We start from the raw sequence: 21,169 nt of genomic DNA on the forward strand, positions 1-21,169 counted from the left end.
TGGATTTTTTTGCCAATATAATGTCTTTCTTGCGTCACTTGAGGTAAAAGTGAAGTAAATTTGTGTTTTTGTGAATTGTATGTAGCAGCATTTGCTTCCAAGTTGTTTCCTATTATGTTTTGTATAATGTCCAATAGTAGGAGGGTTTGAAGAAATCTAGGCTGTGAGATGCTTCAATTCATCCTCAGCATTCCACCATAAAATATAGTTTTCATTTTATGACTTATCCAACTTGGATAAGTTGGAATCTGACCCAGTGACAGGCATTAAGAATGACTATAATAACTACACAGAAATAGCCAATCTTTTCACTGCTGGTCTCGTTATCTTATGTACGTCATACAGAGGCATCATCATTAAATTGACTGTTTCATTAACAGTTAAAAGTTCCTTGTAGGATGTTTAATTAACAATATGTTGCTATAGGTTAATTCAGGCTTTTAGTAATTTGTACTAGTACTAATGTTCTGAAGTGGTTACTGATATTCAAAAATGTATGCTGCCGACTTATGCTCCCATCCTTCTGGCATTTTTAATCTCCTCTATGTGTCTTCCTTTCAGTCTCACAACAGTTTGTTGTTTTGTTGCATAAAAAACACTCATGTCTCAAACTAAGCTGCTGCTTTTAATCTGCCAGTATTTTAATAAGCCTAATATTCACAGTTCTTGTAATTGTAGTGGGATTGCAAGCATGACTGTGCATCAGGAAGAGGAAGTTTCAGTTTTATTTAATCCCTCAGTTTAGTTTCTCTAACTCCCTCATTCCTGTACTATTTGGTTGAAAAACACCTGTAGTAGATTTCTTATTCTGAATTCTACATCAAGTGCATTGTTTGTCAAAGTTTTAATCCCCATTAATTATGACACATTACAGTCTCTGTTAACATCCCCATTGAACACAAACACTAACCCAGCTTGCATCTGTATTACAACCTACACGTTTTTGATTTCTGACAGCAAGTGTGTTGGTGGTGCACATTTACATAGCAGGCCAGAAGACAACAGTAAACATGGGAACACATACAAAGAGTCGTCTCCCTGGGGGCAACATGCAGACAGTGATGGTGTCAAAGATTACCTTGGATGGACCACAAAGCTTACCCACAAACTAGGACCAATGGGAAAATGTTACATCATATTGCTGCTGGTAAATGAGACAAATACACACCCACACATACACAAAGTAAGACATCACTTCATAGTGGCAGAGCAGCAAGCACTATGCCATACGCTTTACCATCTGTCAGTGCAGGCGAACAAGTTCCCTGCTGGCCAGAGGGCCTCCAGATGCGGGATCCAGATGTCCTGTAACACTGATCTGACTGATGTCAACAAACAACACATTCAACTAACACACAGTGCTAAAAGATTCTGTTTGACCACTTACTGACATTATAATCTGTTTATCAGTTCAGCATAGACCTTCAGTTATAAATGTAAACCTTGATCATGTTTATCTGCTGTCTTTCTGGCAGTGCTCAGCCTTTCTCTAATATAACTCTACTGTACAAGTAGCCACTGGAAGGATATGATGCTCCAACAGATGCCCAGCTTGCTGTTGATCTGGCAGCCCTGGGCATGCTGTCGCTCCTCCTCCAGCTGTTTGGGGTTAGTGAAGCGAGCTGTCTCCTGGTCCGGCTGAGGCAGACTCTCAAAGTCAAACTTGTCAACTTGGATGGCCATCCTGCAACAGGAAATGGGAAACACTTACAAGTTTCTGCTTACATAATTTGTAAGACTTTGGGAATGACAGTGACGTAACTGTCATTTGAAACTTTAAAGCTATGTTAATAAAAGTTAATATGCCTTGACTTAATTTATGGAGTTTCACTTGATATTTTAGGTCTGATTGTAGGTCTTCAACTAATGATTGTTTTCAATAATGAACTAGTGATATGCCCATCACAATTTCCCAGAGCCAAAGATTATTTTAGTTTGTCTGATTTATAGTCCTAAACCCAAATATATTCATTTCACAAACTAATCATGAAAGAAAAGAAGAAAAGAAGTATTAATCAGTTAGATATTTTTGAATAAGCCACAACAGTATTAATTCTTGCATTTTGTGCGGTCTTGACACAATGTTGCATAGAATCACTTCTCATAGACAATCAATTTAGGAGATCGGGCATCAAACCAGGGCCCACCTCCGAAACCTGAGTGGGTGCTACGGGGGAGTCAGCCCCAGAGTGCAAGGAGCCAAACCCAGCAAGAAAATGACCTCAATGTTTTTGGACTGAGGGCAGGCTGTAGATGCTACAGTGACTCACTATTATTTCAAGACAGGACAGGCCAAGGCTAGCTGGTTAGCATGGTTACTTCAGTAGACATCTCTGCAACACAATACATAGACATTTCGGACATGACATCAAAACTGTTATTTCTTAACATTCTGTTGAAGATTTTAGTTAATTTTTGGAATTATTTAAACTAAAATTCTAACATATTGCTCCTTTAAAACTCAGTAGATTACAGTAGTCTTTGTTCGCCTTCCCCCTATAGAATATTTCTAAAGAAAACCTTGCTTACATTTCTGGCAACCAACACTGACTGCTTGTGTGGTTTGGCAAGTGATAAATTATTTATCTAGTCTGAACAAACACCTTCAGGTCCAAGCTTTCCCCTCTATACTGCAGGTACTTTATTTATTTACAGGGGCCGTGGTGTTTGTTGCCCGAGGTTATGTCATGTGTCGCATCCAGAATTTAAAGTCTTGGTGTACCACACTAAGCTGAGACCTCACCTGTGCTCATAAATTGACCCTAAAGCCCACCTTTAATTACCCATAGAGTACTCTGGCCCTCCAGTGAAATACCAGTTGAAAATATTTTTTCTCTGACTGCGAAAATCTGTAGAGTTCAGAGCTGAACATGTAGAGTCCAGACAAAGACAATGTACGGAGATATCCTAAGGGGAAAGGGAAGATAAGAGAAGAATATGGGAGAGATGGACAGCCCCCCAGTGTGAAGCAGTGTGTGATGCAACCCACAACTTCATAACTACTCTGCCTCGGCACAACACCATAAAATACCAGCAAGCAATACAGCAGCATTAACATTTAATATATTTTCAATCATGATTCAGAAATTCTGTGTCAGACATCAGATAGACAAATGTTTAAACAAAGTCAAATATTTAGCATACAGTAAAAACCCACATATTGTTCTTAAAGAGCTGGTGGAGACTAGAGCCAAAGAAAAAGGGAATATTGGACCTGCATCCATTAGGTGGCAAGCCACTTCTTGCTTCATGTCTGCAGGCTACCTTAATATATGCTGAAATGTTATGCTAATGTATGTTAGTGTTGTGATTTTCTGATATTTGCTGAGTTTTGCCAAATTATTCTGCCAATTAAGGTAACTTTTAGCTTGGCAACAACTCTTTTTTGAGATAAAACAATATGGTTTTGAAAGGCTTTTCTGAGCATAGATGGCAGAAAAGTTTTCTTTGCAAGCAGCATGTAATCCTTCAATTTATCTGAAAACTAAAAATCATCACACTTGGAGATGAATAGTAGACTTCTATCGCACAGTGGAGCACTGGCACATTACAGCCACACTTCACAGGAAAGAAAAAAAGTCTCAAGCTTCTTACTGGTGTCATGATGACTGATAGGCTTTGCTTCAAGTGTTTAACTGGGAGACAGACACCATCAGAGTCTTCTCCACACAGAGAGAACAGTACAGAAGAGGGTCTAACCTGCAGTCAATTCTTCCGTGCCCTCAGTGCTCCTGTTATTCCCTGCTTAGTGAAATGACACAAAGTGACTTTGAGGTGGGCAGCTAACTGTAAATTACCTGGACATCCATCTCCACAGGAAGCCAACTTGCACTAAGAGGTTCCTATAAAGGTAGTATCTCACATTGAGAGCACTCCCTGTTTTTAAGCCTTGATAAATCAATAATCATCTTTTACAGGCACCATGCTGACCAACGCATTGATTTCTCAGTGAACATATTCAAGAACTGTGAACACATGTGCTTAGCAATTTCCTCTGTTTTATAGGCAAAACACCAACAGGTCCATGTATTCTTCAGCAGGTTAATCTCTGAATTCCAATTAAGAGGTTACGATGGCTCCCTAAGGACTCATTTTCTGATGCACTGACAAGAAAATGGACAGAGCACAGTCAGACTGACCGGCCAGACCTTTGCTGTGTCTCCTCTAAATGACCATCATCATTGAGCAAAAAGAATTATGTGGATCTGTATCGAATTGTATCGCACTAGCAAATAAGAAATCATCCTATGATAATGGGTGATTTGTGGGAGAAAGTTTGATTGGGACACTTCTCTGTCTTATGCGCTTGTTGGTCATTATGTAACTTTGAATAAGTGAGCACATGAGAATCATTACAGCTGCCTCACCTTGGCAGTAAAATAATCAATAATATTACTGGACAAGAAAAAAGAATCTGTTGATGAGTCCAGAGACACACATACATCAAAGTGAGGTAGGGGAGAAACAGCAATGCAATTATCATTTCACAGCCTTTACAACAAAGCAAAACACAAATTAAATAACAATTAAGACTTCAAAACAAAGACTAAAGAAAAGCTCCTGTTCTCGCTGCCACACACTTAAATACACCCGTCTTTGAAGATTAGTAGCAATAGGCTTATGTCACTGACTGAAGTCCCATCTTCAGATGGGTGCTGCTTTTCATTTAGTCATCTTCAAAAGCACACATTACACACTAAGTCTAAAAATACCACGTTGCAACAATGCAAATGGACCCTAAATGGGAAGAAGCCGTCTGGCAGTGCCTGCGACTGGTTTTCTTTGGACTTGTAATTAGTTTAGGGCCAGACGGCCACATTCAATTTCACACTTCAAATGGGGGAAACAATAAGGAAACAAATATTTTTCAGGGAACAAAACCAAACATTTAGCATTACAGCAGTGACAACAGTATTTCATATTCCCTATATATCTGACTTTTCTCATTTAAATAACATTTTTCAATTTGACTGATCTGTCTGCATTCTCTGTCTTTTAAATGCATTTTTTTTTAAAAAGGAGGCTAATAAAAGCTAGGATATCAGTGGTATCTGTACAGTGCTAATAAAAGGCTAACTGTGTTGTTTTTTATGTGACAATAATGTTCCACATGGCTTTAAACTGTGCTCACTACATGTCCATGCCACTTTACTACACTGAGAAATGGACTAGTGTTGGTAGCAGTGATATTAATATTATTACTGGTCAAAAGGCAATTTCACAGCTTTAAAACTTTAGGAATAACAGTTACATAACAGTAATTTGAAACTTTACAACTAGGTTTATAAAGATTCATATAAACTGGATATTTGAGAGCTTCATGTTCAAGTGATGATTTTTCATTGGCTCGATTTTTCAATAATTGTAAATTATTTGTGCTATAAAAAGGAGATGAGACGTCACTGACAGCAAAGTCCTGCTTCTGACTGAGTCAAGTGGGTGTTTCGGCAGGACTTCAATACTGCAGACCCACCACCGGATTACTACTGCATAGACTCAGGCTCCAAAAGATGTCACTAGCGCAAGATGGCAGCGCTAGTATCCAGGTTATTTTGGCTTCATTTTTTAACAGTGGGAGGAAGCAGTGACGTGTTGCCCATCTTTATATTCCTCTATGATTCCTACAATAGATTTGACTATTTTAAATACTGGGTTGACAAGGCCTTGACGGCAACAAATGAAAAAGCAGTATGTGCACCAGGTTTCAAGATAACAGCACCATGCCAGTATACATGACTCGAAAGAACGGTTACCACTTTCTACTACAATGAAACTTGATGGAAACTTAATTTAAAAACAGCAAAACCATTTCATAAAAGGTCATACAACTAACTGGTGCACCAGTAAAGCAGTGTAAATAATTAAAAAAAAGAGATATTAAGTATAAGCAAGTCCATAGAAAGTGTAGTCATTGTAAGTGCAACAAAGCCCACATCTAACCCCTGAGCACCCCTAAAAGAGATTCTTACTGAGGCAGGAGAGCGTTAACAGTCCGAGCTCTCCACCACCACTCCCACCATCTTCTTTTTCAATTGATTTGATTGTGAGGTCTTTCAAGGATTAGGCCATATCTGGAGGGTAATCTAGCCTATTACAAGGCTTTTAATAACAACCTGTTTGCTGAGCTGAGGCCACCCTGCAACATCTCTAGACCTAATTCCCAATCCATGGCATCTCCCTGCCTCCCTCCAGCCCCTCGCTGATAACAGCCTGCTTGGCCTTCATTTCCCTGGCCGAGAAAGGTGGCAAGGGTAGATGGGAGATTGGATTGATGGATTGGTAGCTAGGACGATTTCATCCAAATTTCTATCTGTTCAGATGGGATAGCTGTGAATCAGTTAGCGTTTAAATAAATCCAACCAAGACATGCACAGATGAAAGCGAGATCTGCAGGACTAAGTCATGTAATTCGTGTCTATGCATACTGATAGAGAGGTCTATTTTCTTGTCAGCATGTGAGTCGACAGGGCTTTTCACTGGCCAGGTGATATTTTTGTCAGGTGCAGACTGTTTTTTTTGTTTTCTAGCCTGCATCCATTTGGAATTTTGATGACTCACAATAAGCTTGACTCTCAGGGGGAGTACCGGCAAAGCAGAGGTGAGGAACAGAGATGTGTGATGCTCAGAGCAAGTTGAAAGCACAGAGCATAAGGCACAGTCATGATCTGTGCTATTTTCATGGCTCTGCTGTGCATGTTTGAAAGGTTCCTACCAAAATATTTGTGTTGAGTGAATAATATTCTGGTTGGAATACTAGTGTGTACTGTCACAATCAACCTTGTCTCCTATAAAGTAAATGTTCATTAGTAAAAGTAATTTGCTTTGTCAAATATGTTTAAGACAAAACACTGCTGGCAAGTTTTAGTCTAGAAAGTATTTCATCCCTTAATGCCGTAGAGATAAATGGTTGGCCATGCAAAGCGCAGAACTTTGACAGTGGAAGCTAAAACTCCTGGTTGAAGTTAAAGAAAGCTTGCGGTTTTGCGTAACTTTTAAAAATTCAACACTGCCTCAGATCGGACTATAAACTCTACCTCCACTAAGTGCTTCTTGTTGCCAAAACAGAACACTAAAAAACGTTATAGACGTTTATACAGACACTGTATAGGGGAAAGAAAAAAAAAAAAGAAAAGAAAAAAAGATCAAATTGATCATTTTGCAGAAACGGCCAGTGCAAACATTATGTGTTGTCATTAAGCAGTCCACTGATAAATTTAATAGAAACATTTGCTCATTATGTTGTAATGTTAAATTAAATAAACACATAATTTTGAAGGTGAAAAGGCCTCACAGGATTTGCAATGATGAGAAGAGGGGATTATTACTTCTTTAGTGGCTCATGGACCAACCACCAATTTGACTTAGCCACTAATATCACTTAACTGCGCCCTACACAAGCCTCTCCCAAGAGACACCTCGTGTCCTTGTACATATTAATCACAAACAAACCTATTTTGCAATTAATAGAAAAATAAAGACATTTAAACAAGGGATACACTTTTTAATAAAGCTCCTGACCCTGGTTTCTTCTGCTTCTGCATTCACTTCCTATTGTGGGACCCATAACACACACAGTTTAGCAGAAGTTGGGCTACGGGCAGTTGAGTATAAAAGAAAACCAGGAGGAGGGCCAGTACAACCAACACTTGCATGGCTATTTGTTTAATCACTTAGTGTTACGTCATGTTTTAATGCATTATGTGCAATTTACTGATGAACACACAAACAGCTTCATTCATCACTGAAACACATTCAACACACGTGACTACAGGCAATTTCAAGAGTCCAGCTCACCTGACATGCATGTCCTGGACTGTAGGAGAAAACCAGTGCACATGGGGGGAACATACCAACTGTCATATGATGGATTTGAACAAATGACCTTCATGTTCTAAGATAGCACTGCTTACAACTGAGCCAACAAAGGAAAATGAAAAAAAATATTTACAGTAGTGAGTACCTTATCCCTTTTGCACAATGTAAGTCCAAGAACACCAACAAAATAAACAGACAGGTATTTTTTGTGCAGAAAGCTCGAGCTCGCACTTTCACCTAATTTCTCTGCTAAATAGCATCTAAAAGCAAACCAGGGCCGTATCACTAAATATCATCTTGTCCAGCGGGTGTGACTTCTGACACCATATTGCTAATTACCACCATCCTGCAATAAGATGTGGCAGTGAAGCCTTTTTTAATGGCAGTAATAACACCAGCTCAGGATGAGCCGGTCACGGTGAAATGACCCCTTCCTAATTAAATGCTGTGTTGCCTCAGACCAAAAGTACATGATAATCACATTAAAGCATATGGTGTCGCTTTTATCTGACCACCGCAAAGCCATGAATCAGTCCGACTGTGCGGTCTAAAAACGATGCCATGGACACACAATAACAGTGAGCTCAAACACCTCTGAGCTGTGCACATGCTTGGTCCTGGTCAACTCCTTTGCTGTGGTATTGTAGCTACTACTATGTTGCAATGACTGTAAAGGTATTTAACATATTTGTGTGGGAGGTTTTTTAGTTGTCTTGTGGTTTTTACTACAATGTGTGCAGGTTCTCTCTATTGTACGACCATGAGCACGCTGTGAGCAATGTGTACTGTTTGAATAATGCCCTACGCTGCAGAACAGAAAAGCAAATCATTTGCAGTCCAACATTTTATCAGAGCCTTTTTGCATCTTTTTTTAACAGCCAGCGATTGTGTTATGTCACAGGGGAGAAGCTGAGAGTGAAGAGCGTACCGTGTGTGTGTGTGTGTGTGTGTGTGTGTGTGTGTATGTTTTCACGAAGAGGGTTATTTTTACCTCACGTGCAAGAGCTTAAGGGCGGAGATCCATAGAGGCCTGTGCAGAGGCAGGCGAGAGCAACAGTCTATTTTTAGACTGCGGCTGACTCCGTGTAACCCTTTGTATGCAGCGGCTGCAGAGGCAGCGACGCTACATCCATCCCCGTCTCGCTCAATATTATGAGCTGCAGTGAATTCTTACTGCCAATTACTGTATGCGGATAGGTATCGAAGAATGCTTCTGTGAAGACAATCATATAATGTGCTGGCTGTCATTTAAAATGAGGCTTTGTAGACTATTACGAGGGTTGACAGAATGAGCTATTTTTGTCTCTGCTGCTGAAACCCAGGAGCTCGTTTTGGGGCATTTTGCCATTATTAGACAGCGCAGTGGAGAGCGGCAGGGCACGGGGAGATAGAAGGGAATGACATGCAACAAAAGACCCAGCTGGATTTGAAGCAGGGACGTTGCAGGTTGTAAATAATAACACTTTGATATAAGTGTTAGTGTAAGTAAATTGGATAATCCAATGACAGAACTGGGCTTAACATAATTTAGGTCGATATAGTATAGAGGGAAATGATTGTGAGTCATATAAATCTGCTTTATCCATCTATATGAATGGTGACGATTTCTAGAATACCAACAATATAACTGTGTCAATGAAAGGTCGAGACAGCTGGATTCTAGCAGTGCAGTTTTGTATAGTACATGTAAGTGGAAAAAGATCTTGATGTTCTCGCACCTTAACTAACCCATCTCCAGACAGCCAACGGGGCTAAAACGCCCCCTAGGGAACACATTATTTCAAGAAAATGTGAGATGGAGAAAAAGAAAAAATCTCCTGCCGGTGCTGAGACAATATGACAGTGGTGTGTGGCTGAATCCCAGGGAGAGGTCGAGCAGCAGCAGATGTACATCTCAGCAGTCAGCGCTCATCTCTGTCAGAAAATATTCCTCCTACTGTATCCCCAATCCTCAGCCGATACCGACAAGTATGTTTTTTTTATATTAGACACAATATTGTTTGTGTAATGAGCATGTACACTATTTGGACGGAGTGAGAAAAGGTCGCTCTAATTTGCAAGTTGTGAAAAAATAATCAAATGTTGATATTCACAGGAGGCGGGGACTGTTGAAGATGGGATAACTGACTGCAGATGCATTATGTGCTCTGCTGCCATAAAAAGTAGCACAAGAAGGGGAAAGGTGGTCACCATGGAAACAAGCTTTGTTTGAAAAGCTCATGCAATGAGGCGTGTCTGCCCTTGTGCGCACCGATCCGGCAGAGCCAAAAGGCATGGCGAATGGAGAGGAGACATGGCTAAACACTGCTGCAGTGAGCTTTAACTCCCCGCTCTACCACAGGGGGTATTAACTGAGCCGGCTCTGCAATGATAATGGTGAACGGTAGCAGGGACTAGTTAGCATCGATGGGTTGATTTTGTGATGGGATGTAAACCCCCAAAGGCCTGTTTAAATCCCCTGGGAGACACAGCTGCAGTGTTGATACAGAGAGAGGATTGGGATCAAGAGGGTCTGAGAGCAACCTGCTGCTGGCAACACAACAAACACCAGATGACTTTCAAGACTGAGAGCATCCACAGCAGGTTTTTACAATGAAAAATATTATGCTTTCAAAGATGATGCTGAGATACAAAATAACCACTCACATATTTGCCAACAGTAATTTTAAAGTGTTGCATAAGGTGTTGGTTTAAGATTAAAGGGACGGTTCACTAACATTACAAGAAAAGAAAACAGGTATCCAGCATTGTAGAATTGTCGACAGCCATTTTTTGCTTTGATCCTGATAAAAACTGAGGTAAAACGTCTTTTACCAGAAACAATATCCCAATTACTGTGGTTAATATTCAGACTTTACTGTAGAAACAGGAAACATCAGCACTTTCTACTGAGGAAATCTGTGGTAATCTGTGGTTAATCCAAAATAACAGGAACACTGTTTCCAGAAAAAGAGGCTATACTTTATTTATCTATTTATTTATTTTCTAACTTCAGTCTTATTTGCATAACCACAACAGGTAAGTTAGAAAATATGTCTTTTTTGAGTTCACAAAAGACAAATCTGTGGCACTCCTGTGGCTTAGAAACATTAACAAAGTAGTAACTCTGCTTGATTTTAACATGCATTTTCAATGTTTTTTGGAATTCAGCATAAAATCACCATTTAAATAGTTGATTGTTTTTTTAATATATTTTCACTAGAAGTGCCTTGGATTTTTCTTACTTTTGAACTTCTGTATTCACAACCAAAGAGCACCTTCCTCAAGTTTTGTTTGAACAACAACTTTGAAAACATCCTTGAGTCCAAGTGGGCGTTTGAGCCATATTTGAGAAATTCCCTGGATGTGTCTCTGAGATGTCGCATGCACAAGAATAAGACACCAGGAGGTCCCAGTGTCCTTGATCGTTGACCACCAAAATCTAATCAGTTCATCCATTGGACGGAGAGAGAACCAGAAAAAGTAACGCCTGTGGCTACAGCTATCGCCAGCGTGGACGCATAAAATGTAATGATCTATGCAAACTTCACTTGGAAATAAAGAGGTGAAAGGACTACAGGGGACAGAAAACAATGGAGCAGGCCCATGACTCCCATAGATCGTGCGATGAAAAGTGCAGAGAAATCTGCTGGAATATGCTGATGATGGGCTGAGAGGGATCATATCACAAGGAGGTGACCAAGCATCTTCTCTCGCTGGTTATATTTATACAGCTGACAGCCCGAGACAAGAGCCTCAGAGCCTCTGCTCTTCACTTCTGATAATTAGATGCTTTTGAAACACTTGCATCAAACCCATCCTATACAAAAGAAGGACACACTAACAGATTTGACTGACTTGCAGTCAAACCCACGTAATTACAATACTTAGGAAGTTGCTTTATGGAAATGAATTTCCAGCTTGACATCTTGGACAACATTTCTTATTTTCACTTCACATTAATAACAGACACTTTAATTTGCTCCGGCTCATCATAATTTGCTCATTAGAACAAAGATCCAGTCGCAGAAAGGTCAGCGCTGTCTGACGGTACACAGGATCACTCCTCTTTCCTCAAATGAAAGAACGTGTGATGAGAGTGGTGCTAATTTACATGCTGTTTATGCAGAGTAGTGACCATTAGAGCCTGATAATTTTTCAAGTTAAAAAAAAAACAGCCACTGAGGAATAATTGTAGCGTGAATTAGTCATTTTGCCAAAACCAGACTTAATGTACAAACCACCCGGAACATCGTTTGTGCCCATCTACTGAGCATCAGTGATATCAGTGAAGAGAGATGTCTGCTCAGAGCCCAAAGGATACTAAAAGACAACACGCTGCCCAGCCACTGTCTGTTCACCCTGCTGCTGTCTGGCCAAAGATATAAAAGTATTCACTGCTGTACCACCAGAATGCAGCTTTTTTCTTGTGTAGCATAAAGGGACTACAACTTACATTTAACTGTACAACCCTGTGTTGTGGACTGACAACTATTGAACCTTGAACCATGAAGGTGACTTCAGCAGGAAAGCCACTATTGGTTGTTATTCAGAGTCTTAGACACTGAATAGCATAGCAAGCGGCTTTCTGGCTGTTAGTCAGAGTATCCGACTGCAAATGTGGCATTTGTGCTTTATACAAAGATCTGATTGGCTTTATGGGACCAAGTTCTCTATCTATGTAGAAGTTACAGAAATCTAGCAAATTAATGCAAAAGCAAGCGCACCATCATGAAGCAAAAAGAAGGTAAAATATACACTGATAACACCGGAAGAGTAATTAAAAGAACATTCCCTGGGTTGGTAAAGTTGGCCGACGGTATTTGTGCATCTCTGGGGACATCTGTTCCATCAGAGCCGGTGTTTACAGTGCTTTTCTCACCCTGATCATGTAACCAAAGGTATGCTTATTATTGTACATAAAAAACACTTGGACTGGAGGCTTTTGTTGTTTACTTGGCAACAGCTTTTAGCAGTTTAAGCTGCAGCTCTTTTTGTATACACAGGAAATAATTAGATTAGACATAATGCAACATTATGTAATTGCTTTATGTCTTGCTTAAATTATTTTGATGGTAGTGTCTTGTTATAAGCTGAATGATGTCCGTGCAATATTATTTATTATATTTAATCTTTAAAAAACTGGGTCAGAGCTTGGTAAGTTTAAGTTCCACGTGTCATTTTTGGAACTGCTATTTAATGTCTTGCCCAAATACCCAATTTACTGGGATTTTGTGGCAATTATGGGCCACTGAAAATGTGCACTTGTGTTGTGTCATCTCTTAAAGAATAGCCAAACAATGATTGTTTACATGTCTACTAATTGATTAAGGAAATTGCTTCAAATTTGCGTCCAAAAGCAGACGTCTCTTGTGGATCTCACACTATCAATAGTTTCTCAAAGAAATATGTCATACCAGGGAAATCATGAAGATCTAACCACAAAAGAAAATACAGGTAGACATCCTCTACATGACCTTTTCTCTCTGTTCTGCAAACATGGAGAAAAAAAAAAAAAAAGTTTGGTCATCACTGTGTGGTGTCGCGGCGGTCTATGGGCTCCCTTTGGGCTCCCGAACATCAAAGTGACTGTTTGTATTCTGAGGTGCTTCACTTTTTCTTTCATTGGCCATTAAAGAACACCATCAAGGGGATAAAGACCTTGTAAAAGACATATCTGTGAATGATATGAGAAGATGAAAGCAGCACTCTGTTACTCACCCTGCCCACCCCACTCTCCACATGTCGCCTTCACAGGGAGAGAAAACACATTCCACAAACTGAAGTCACTGCTCAAAAATAACCAATAAGATCTTTTTTCAGTAGCAACATTCAATAAATGTAAGTTATAAGCTGCTGCTATCTGAAACTACTTAAATGTGGCTGTAACAGATGATGGGAACAGCTTCCTGCTACTGTCCTCATGTTCCCGGTATCTGGACACAAGTCTAAATCTACAGTTCAAACTGCTATATGTCACTCCATGCAAGAAGGCTTTCTCTCCCTTTTCTATTTGTATAGCCTTGAAAAAGCTCAATGGAAACGATTAAAAATCGTTTGTTGTAGGAGGAAATGGTGGATGATTGACAGAGTCATTTTTGCGACTGTCGGATTGAAGCCTTAGCTTCACTAGTCCTGGATGAAGACTCCAGAAAACATCTTGCGCGTGACACCTCATTCATCATAGAACAGGAAAGAAATACGAAATGACAGGGCCATCTGATGTTGAGAGAAGATGAGTTGAAGAGACAAGCACAATATGGTTCAGCAGACGGAGTTCTACGAGTGCGTGGCCCTGACTCTCTCTGTATGCAAAGACCTACTCCGCTCTGAATATTCTGTGCATGTGCTGGGTGTGTGCAAAAGGAAATGATCAGCGTGTCGCCTAAAACCGAGCAGGGGTTTGTTGAGTGAGGCTGCATCGCTTTCTCTGCCTCGGAGGGGTACCTACAGAAATATCATGTGCTGTGAAAAGAATCAATATGCTGGATCTGAGCTAATCTTCTGATAATGAATTTATGTCTGTCAGACTTCAAGAGAGATCTCCACAGGATGGAAGCACAGATTGGTGGAGTCAAAGGCAGCGGCTGTGTCTACAGGGAATGTCAGTCAAAGGGGAGAAAAGACATGTAAGTCCACATATACATCTGCAGTTGTTACCAGAGTTGACAGCTTTTGCCTCCGAGGAAAATTGTGTCATAGAATATCAGTTTCTAGGGAAACAGGATTCTTAAATTAATTCTGCAACTGGTGCATTATGTATTCTGACCTCTACTTAAACTTGCAATAGACATGTTTACTGCTTTAAAGTAGCATTATGAAGTAAATGTTGATTGCATAATGTAATGCTTATAGAATAATGACATCATCGGAATTTCGACTGGTTCCCTATAAACCTCCCTTTCACAATGCAATTTTGTCTGCCAACGAAAGCTCTCGGGAAAATGAAGCCTGACTGGTAATCTAGTTAGCCTGGCAGCCTGGCACCATTTCTATATGCTTTCACGTCTCCGTTATAGACTAAATGACAGAATAAAGAATAAAGTTGTCTGTATTCATTTAAAGTTCTTATGTATAACACTGTATCATGGTATCAATACGAGATCGGTGAAGCTAATCTTGGCAGTTGGGGGAATTATTAACAGTGACAGATGACCTGACTTAGAAGACCTAACAAACATACTATACAATAAAACTAAGACTAAAGTCAGTAACTTGCAAAGACAACCGTGAGTCTAGGAACAGTTTTGGTATTTTCTGTTTTATTTGATTTTATTGAAACCTTCAACCAGTACTCTGGTGGAGGTCTGGAGGTACTCTGTTGTGAAGTGTTTCTGGATACAGTGAAAAAAAGTACTTTAGATTATTTACTCAAGTAAAAGTACCAATACAACAATGTTAAATACTCCATTACATGTTTAGCTATCAAAGTTACTTTATGTGCAGATAAAGATACATTTTGGGGTTGTGAAATGATTAATGGGAGGGAGAAGGAAAAAGTTCTGTGACTCAAATCTGTATTCATTATCCAGAATTTTACAAATCTTTTCCTCAAAAGGTAAAGTTATTGAAATGATACCACTTGGAGGGGGAAATTTTCTTTAGTGAAACTGCTTAAAACCCAAAGACATCTGAATTAAGACAAGGAGCCCAAACCAGATACTGTCTTTTAGCAAGAGATCATATAACAAAGCAGGCTGGAAACCACTGGTTTAATTTTGAACAATGTTTTTTAAAGGTGATTTTAAAGGCTGATCACATGTTTTTACTGGAAAACATTAGTCTGAAAAGTAACGTGTTACTAGTCTGTCTGATTAATGTCCTGAAAGTAAAAAGTCCAATATTACTCCCTGAAAAGTAGTGGAGCAGAAATAGTGTGCACTGAGATCAATACTTGAGTACCCCGGGTTATCTGTACATTTAAGGTTTATTTTGTTTCCATTTTTGAAAATATCTAATGATGACTGAAAAGACCAGTCTTACTAGATAGATTACATGTTCATATTCATACAACCTTTAATAGTACTTACAGTCTGGCAAAGCTTTACATAGTGTGAGTGTTCCTCAGGCAGAACAGTGGGTGGTAAATGGATAACCAGCATGGGACCTTGAGATCAAAATCTCTTTCAAGTGACTCCTGAAAATGGCAAAGCAGCAGCATGATTGTGCTTTTTTCTGGCAGTCATTCATTGATTCTCTGGTGTGTCTGGTTTACTCAATGAAATACTAGAAGAAAAAGAAAACAACAACAACAACAAAACCCTTGACAGCATAGCAAAAAAGAGCAGAGCAAAGAAAGGAGTGTGGTACACCTAACCAGCAGTCATTAAGCAGTGATTCCACTGTGGGTATGATACCACTTATACTAACTCAAAGCCTGACCTGTCTGTAGCGTGTACAGCTGGGAAAACATCCGCTCTAAATTTAAAAGACCACAGTACATTATCTTACACTGACACAGGCAGTGTTGTTGTGGAAGCTAATTTGAAACTGTGGCCCGTGCAACTACAAGCCACTCTTCACTGGAAATAATTTATCCACCACACCACAGCTTTGAAGAAAGTAGCAAGCTACACTATATGTGACTCAGGAAAAGGAGCCTGATTCACTGAAGCTTTTCCCCCTCAAGACACATCTACTGCCAAATAACAAACTAATTCATTTATCAAGTTGTCACTCCACAAGGAAAAAAATCTTAAGGTCAGACTCTCCAGTCTACAGTGTTGTTTGATCATATAAATAAATGGCACTGACATTACACAATAAACAAAGAGAAATCAAATTGCAATAATCTTCTACCTTGATTTTCTCACTATTGACACCACTGACTCGTCATTCTATTGACTAGTTTTTTTTTCTTTTCAAAAGAATATGTGATGAGCAATAAAGCATTTTGTCAGGCTTCCCGGCTACTTCATGGAAAAGAGCTTTCCGCTGGAAATTTTACTTAATAGCTAAAGTACCCCCACACGTCTGGGAAATGGATTTAAAGTGAGACTATGTAACTGAACTGTGCCCACTGTGGCCACACGTGACAATAATGGGATCGTGGTAAATGGTGCTTAAACACTGTGCAACCATAGCACAAGTGAAGGAGTATCTTTAATTCAATGAACTGACTCAGTAATGTACCTTACACTACAATTTCAACCTATCATGTGCTAATATTAGACACCATAAGCTACTGGGCGTACCAGACAAAGTAAGGCAACCAAAACCCTGAGTTTACTGAACTAAGCAGGGTGCACTGAAAGTTCCCCCACTGCCTAAAAATGGAGTTAACTGAATTTAGGTTGAATAATTATTTGAAAATGTCAAAGCTTCACTGAGCTTGAGAAAACACGTTTATAAATTAAGGATAAGGTGAATAAATGTAATTACCCCCAAGGCGGATTAATTAAGTAATTCTAAAAAAACAACATCATCATGCACACTCACATCCTTAAACACATTTGCACACATAAGTTATACTTAACATACATATTGAATACTTAACTTCCACATGACTCGTGAGTTTTTGTTGACATCCTGTTGATCATGATTCTCATATCAATAAACTTAATTCTATGACTTGTGTAAAGTGTATTTAATATTGTTTTTGTTTTGCAAAAGGGTTAGAGTAACACTGACAAATGTACTTCCAATTACATTTTTCAGTTTGAAAAATCTGTGCTACATTGTGCAAGAATAACTTTACAGTGCATGCTGGGAAATCTGCTAATATGCTGATCATGTTTAAACTTGATTATACAAGATGAATGATCTCAGCAACACATTAAATACAACTTTTTGTCAGAAGAACGCCTGATTAGATCAGAAGTTACATAGTCTCGCTTCACACAAGTACTTTGTACAGTACACTGCAATACAGGTAGCATCACTGCTCCCCAACACTAGAAACAAACACTTACATTGTACTGCATTGAAATTGTTACCAATCGTGTTGTTTGATTATTTTGTTTTGTTGTTCTTCATGCTTGAAAAAAAGCACCTTGTACCCAGCAAATGTATTAAAATATAGGGTTAAAGAAGACAGCGGAAGTCTCTAGAAGCTATACACTACTGAAGAGACTTCTGAAGTTATCCTTTTGGGGAAAATGACAGTTACAAAATGCCAGTAAGCTTATCTTAGCAGTTCATTTCTGCACAGGGAAGATTATTTGGAGTGAGCTGAGTGATGAGCTGCTTGGCTCTGTCTGAAAAGGTCCCTTTCCGCCCCCTAATTCCCCTCAAATAATAACATTCCACCCCTGTGGAGAAAGGCCTGTGAGTCACCAACAGTGTACCTTGGCTTGTGGCACAGGATGCAGTGGAGAGAAAACGCTGACAGGAATGATAATTTGACACTTTCCAGTGAAACGACAAGCAGGGACAGAGAGAGAGAGTGGCTGAGGTAATCTATAGAAACAGCAAGAGTGAGATGATGTGTCTACATGTATATCTGTGTGTCAGGGAAAACATAAAAAACAGTACAGACTTACATCTGAATTGTATATCCTTTACAAATTCAGATTTCCCACAGATTTCGTATACTAAGCAAAGAAGAAAACACAGTGTAAAAGCATTTAGACTCTCATACGACACTGAATCTGAACCCCAGACTATCTCTTTTAAGTGAATTAGCAGCTTCTTACGGAATAGTGAGGAAGCTCTGAAGCTGAAAAAAGAAAAGAAACTCCATCATGAAAGATTTGGGGGTCAGTAAGTGTCCAATTAGCAACTTGTCAGATAAAACAAAACCACATGTCAGTCTCTCTCAGTGCATATATGCTGTCACGCCTGCATGATCAGGTGTAAACAAAGTTTACCTCCAGTTTATAATTATAATGATGCTTTTGGGTTATTGTTTTTTGTTTATTTGTTTTTTTTTAACCTGTCCTTATTGATAGAGAGCAGTGCTCCCTTTTACAGGAACTTCCTCAACACATTCACACCTGGAGATAGGGTTGGGCGATTGGACGATTTTATCGTGTATCGGCGATAGGCTCAACCAATTGCCGGTTGGTTTGTTGGAGCCGATATTTTGGTCTATTTTTGACATTTTATTTTGCTAAATTAATGGTGCGCCTCCTTGAAAATTTCACTCAATGAATAATTAACCTGTAAGCACCAAAAATAGGAACAAGTGTAGTGTAAGTGTAGCGCATCAGCAGGATGGTGTATTCCCCACCCACCGCACTTGTTGGTGCACACCTGCGCAAAAATATCGGGGCTGGCAGTGACCAGTTAGAAAATTTACACATATCACCCAACCCTACCTGGAGACTCCAATGGAGCAGTTGGGGTTAAATGCATCTCAGTGGTGGTAATGAGGAAGCCACAAGCTCTGCCTTTCACTTTTCCCACCCAGATTTATCCTGCCAGTCCAGAGATTAAATCTGCAACACTCATGTCACAAGCTCACTTCTCTAACTTTCAGGCCACCACTGCCACTTAAAAATTTCAAAGCATGGATGACTTTATCATAACAAAATAATACTAGAAGGGTTTAACACTGGAGATGCTATCTCTAGATCATTTATTTGTGCCCCAACTCCTGATATGAGTCAGTGAATATTTACAATCTGAATCTGAAACACCATACAATGTGACCTTGTGTCAAAGTGATATTTAGATTTTCAGCTGCATAATATATACTTGGCCCAAAGAAGGCCTAATTTAAAACTTTGCTTTCATGCTTTCTTATATTTTAGCATTAGTATTCAGTATAGTATCTGTGAAAAGATTTATCCTAAAGTGGGTTTGATGTGGTTTACAGCCTGACTCCATTCCCTTTATAAAGAAAATACTGAACCTGCAGTTTTAATCAACATAAGCAGTGTAGTGCACCTGAAAAGTGTCACATAAACACAAAGCATGTCTTTTTAATAAAGCAAAGTCTTACATATTCACATTGCTTTCTGATGAAAACTGCCTGTTTTATATTAGTAGTAGAAACAGCTGACTATCAATGAATTATTTGGTTCACTCACTGACAATGTCTGCAATAGAACAGGTTCAGGAGTTTTATGGTATAAAATACAGAATTTTTGACAGGTCTTGTACAAGATTCTAATAAGGTTAGCATAAAATTGATTGGGCCAATCCCAAATCCGATCCCTTATCTTGTTTAGCTTGTATCATGTCAATAGATGATGCCCACAAACAAGCAAGTAGATAAACCCATAACGACATAAACTTGAGAGGTAATCTGTGAGCCATTTGCCCTGCTCAAATCCAGAGTAAGGTAGGATGTCTATGCATAAACTTAAGGTTGGCTTTGAGCAACAACTGGCAGTTGCTGTCGGATGAATTTGCTTAGAAAATAAAATAAAGAGTGAAAGTAAACAAACTTGACACCTGGAAGACTTTTTGCTTTGAGTTATCACCATATGGGACATGGCAGGATATTTATATCTATATATAGAAAGAGACGGCTTCCGCTCACCTCTGGCACTCGCTGGCATGGAGAACCAGGTCCTGGTTGTTCTTGGCACTGACGGTGAGCTCGTGCTCTGTTGGGTTGAAGATGTCGAGCAGCAGATGACACTGGCGGGTGCTGTAGACAGACACAGACACAAGGACTGTAACACAAGTGTAAAACCTCTGTCCACTCAAAAACTCAAATCCGGTTCTATAAGATGGCATTTTTGTTTGCACAGGCTTATTCTGGTACACAGCCATGTGCACCAATTTAGACGAAGATTTATTAGGACAATATACACATTAGAGGTTGACTGATGAATCAGTTTGGATGACTCTTCTTCAGTTCAGAGCTAACCGTGTCATCAGAACACTCCAATAGCGCCCAAAGAAATATATCTATCAATGTCTTTATTACTCTGACTTTGATGTATAATGATGCAGATTTATTTATTTTGGTATTTATTACTTTGACTTTGATGTTCAGTTCAACACTTATCCAGTTTCTAATGAAGACAAAGATCGCTTTTTTCCAACACTGCTTTTTCCGCATCCAAACGATCCATTATTTTATGGTCATTAAAAACCCACTCTCTCTCTCTAATACACACAGGCATAACAAAAAGCTTACAATAACTCACGTTCTGTAGGGAGACTCAGCTGCCCATATAACCTATGCATAATTTCTTGTTAATGTGTATGCGAGTTTATACTTTATGCATGAGGTTACAATTACTTTCTAAAAATACACGGCCACATACACGCACACAACAAATGCATGAGATCAAGAGAAGACACGGTGTGAAGTACTCATCAGTCCTTGTCATAACATCAAAGGTGGCGATGCTTTCATCAGGCCCGCAGGCCTGGCCGGAGCAGGCCATCTCCACATCATCCCGCGCCTGCTTTTCTCATGCAGATCATAAGAGGTCCAATTTGTGATTTAGATCAAGACAGGAGACATGATGCTGGA

General features: G+C 39.4%; 1 protein-coding gene across 1 annotated transcript in view; it reads right to left on the reverse strand.

Annotated features, from left to right (window-relative positions):
• The window catches only part of trappc9 (trafficking protein particle complex subunit 9), a 215,450-nt gene that overhangs the window by 73,365 nt on the left and 120,916 nt on the right, over positions 1-21,169 (reverse strand). Inside the window, exons 19-20 of the mRNA XM_073463457.1 lie at positions 20,222-20,332; positions 1,531-1,684 (exon numbers count right to left, since the gene is read on the reverse strand). Coding sequence (XP_073319558.1) covers positions 1,531-1,684; positions 20,222-20,332 — 265 coding nt within the window. The remainder of the gene's footprint in view (positions 1-1,530; positions 1,685-20,221; positions 20,333-21,169) is intronic.

Source organism: Pagrus major, chromosome 3 (genome assembly GCF_040436345.1).
Source record: "Pagrus major chromosome 3, Pma_NU_1.0".
NCBI lineage: Eukaryota > Metazoa > Chordata > Actinopteri > Spariformes > Sparidae > Pagrus > Pagrus major.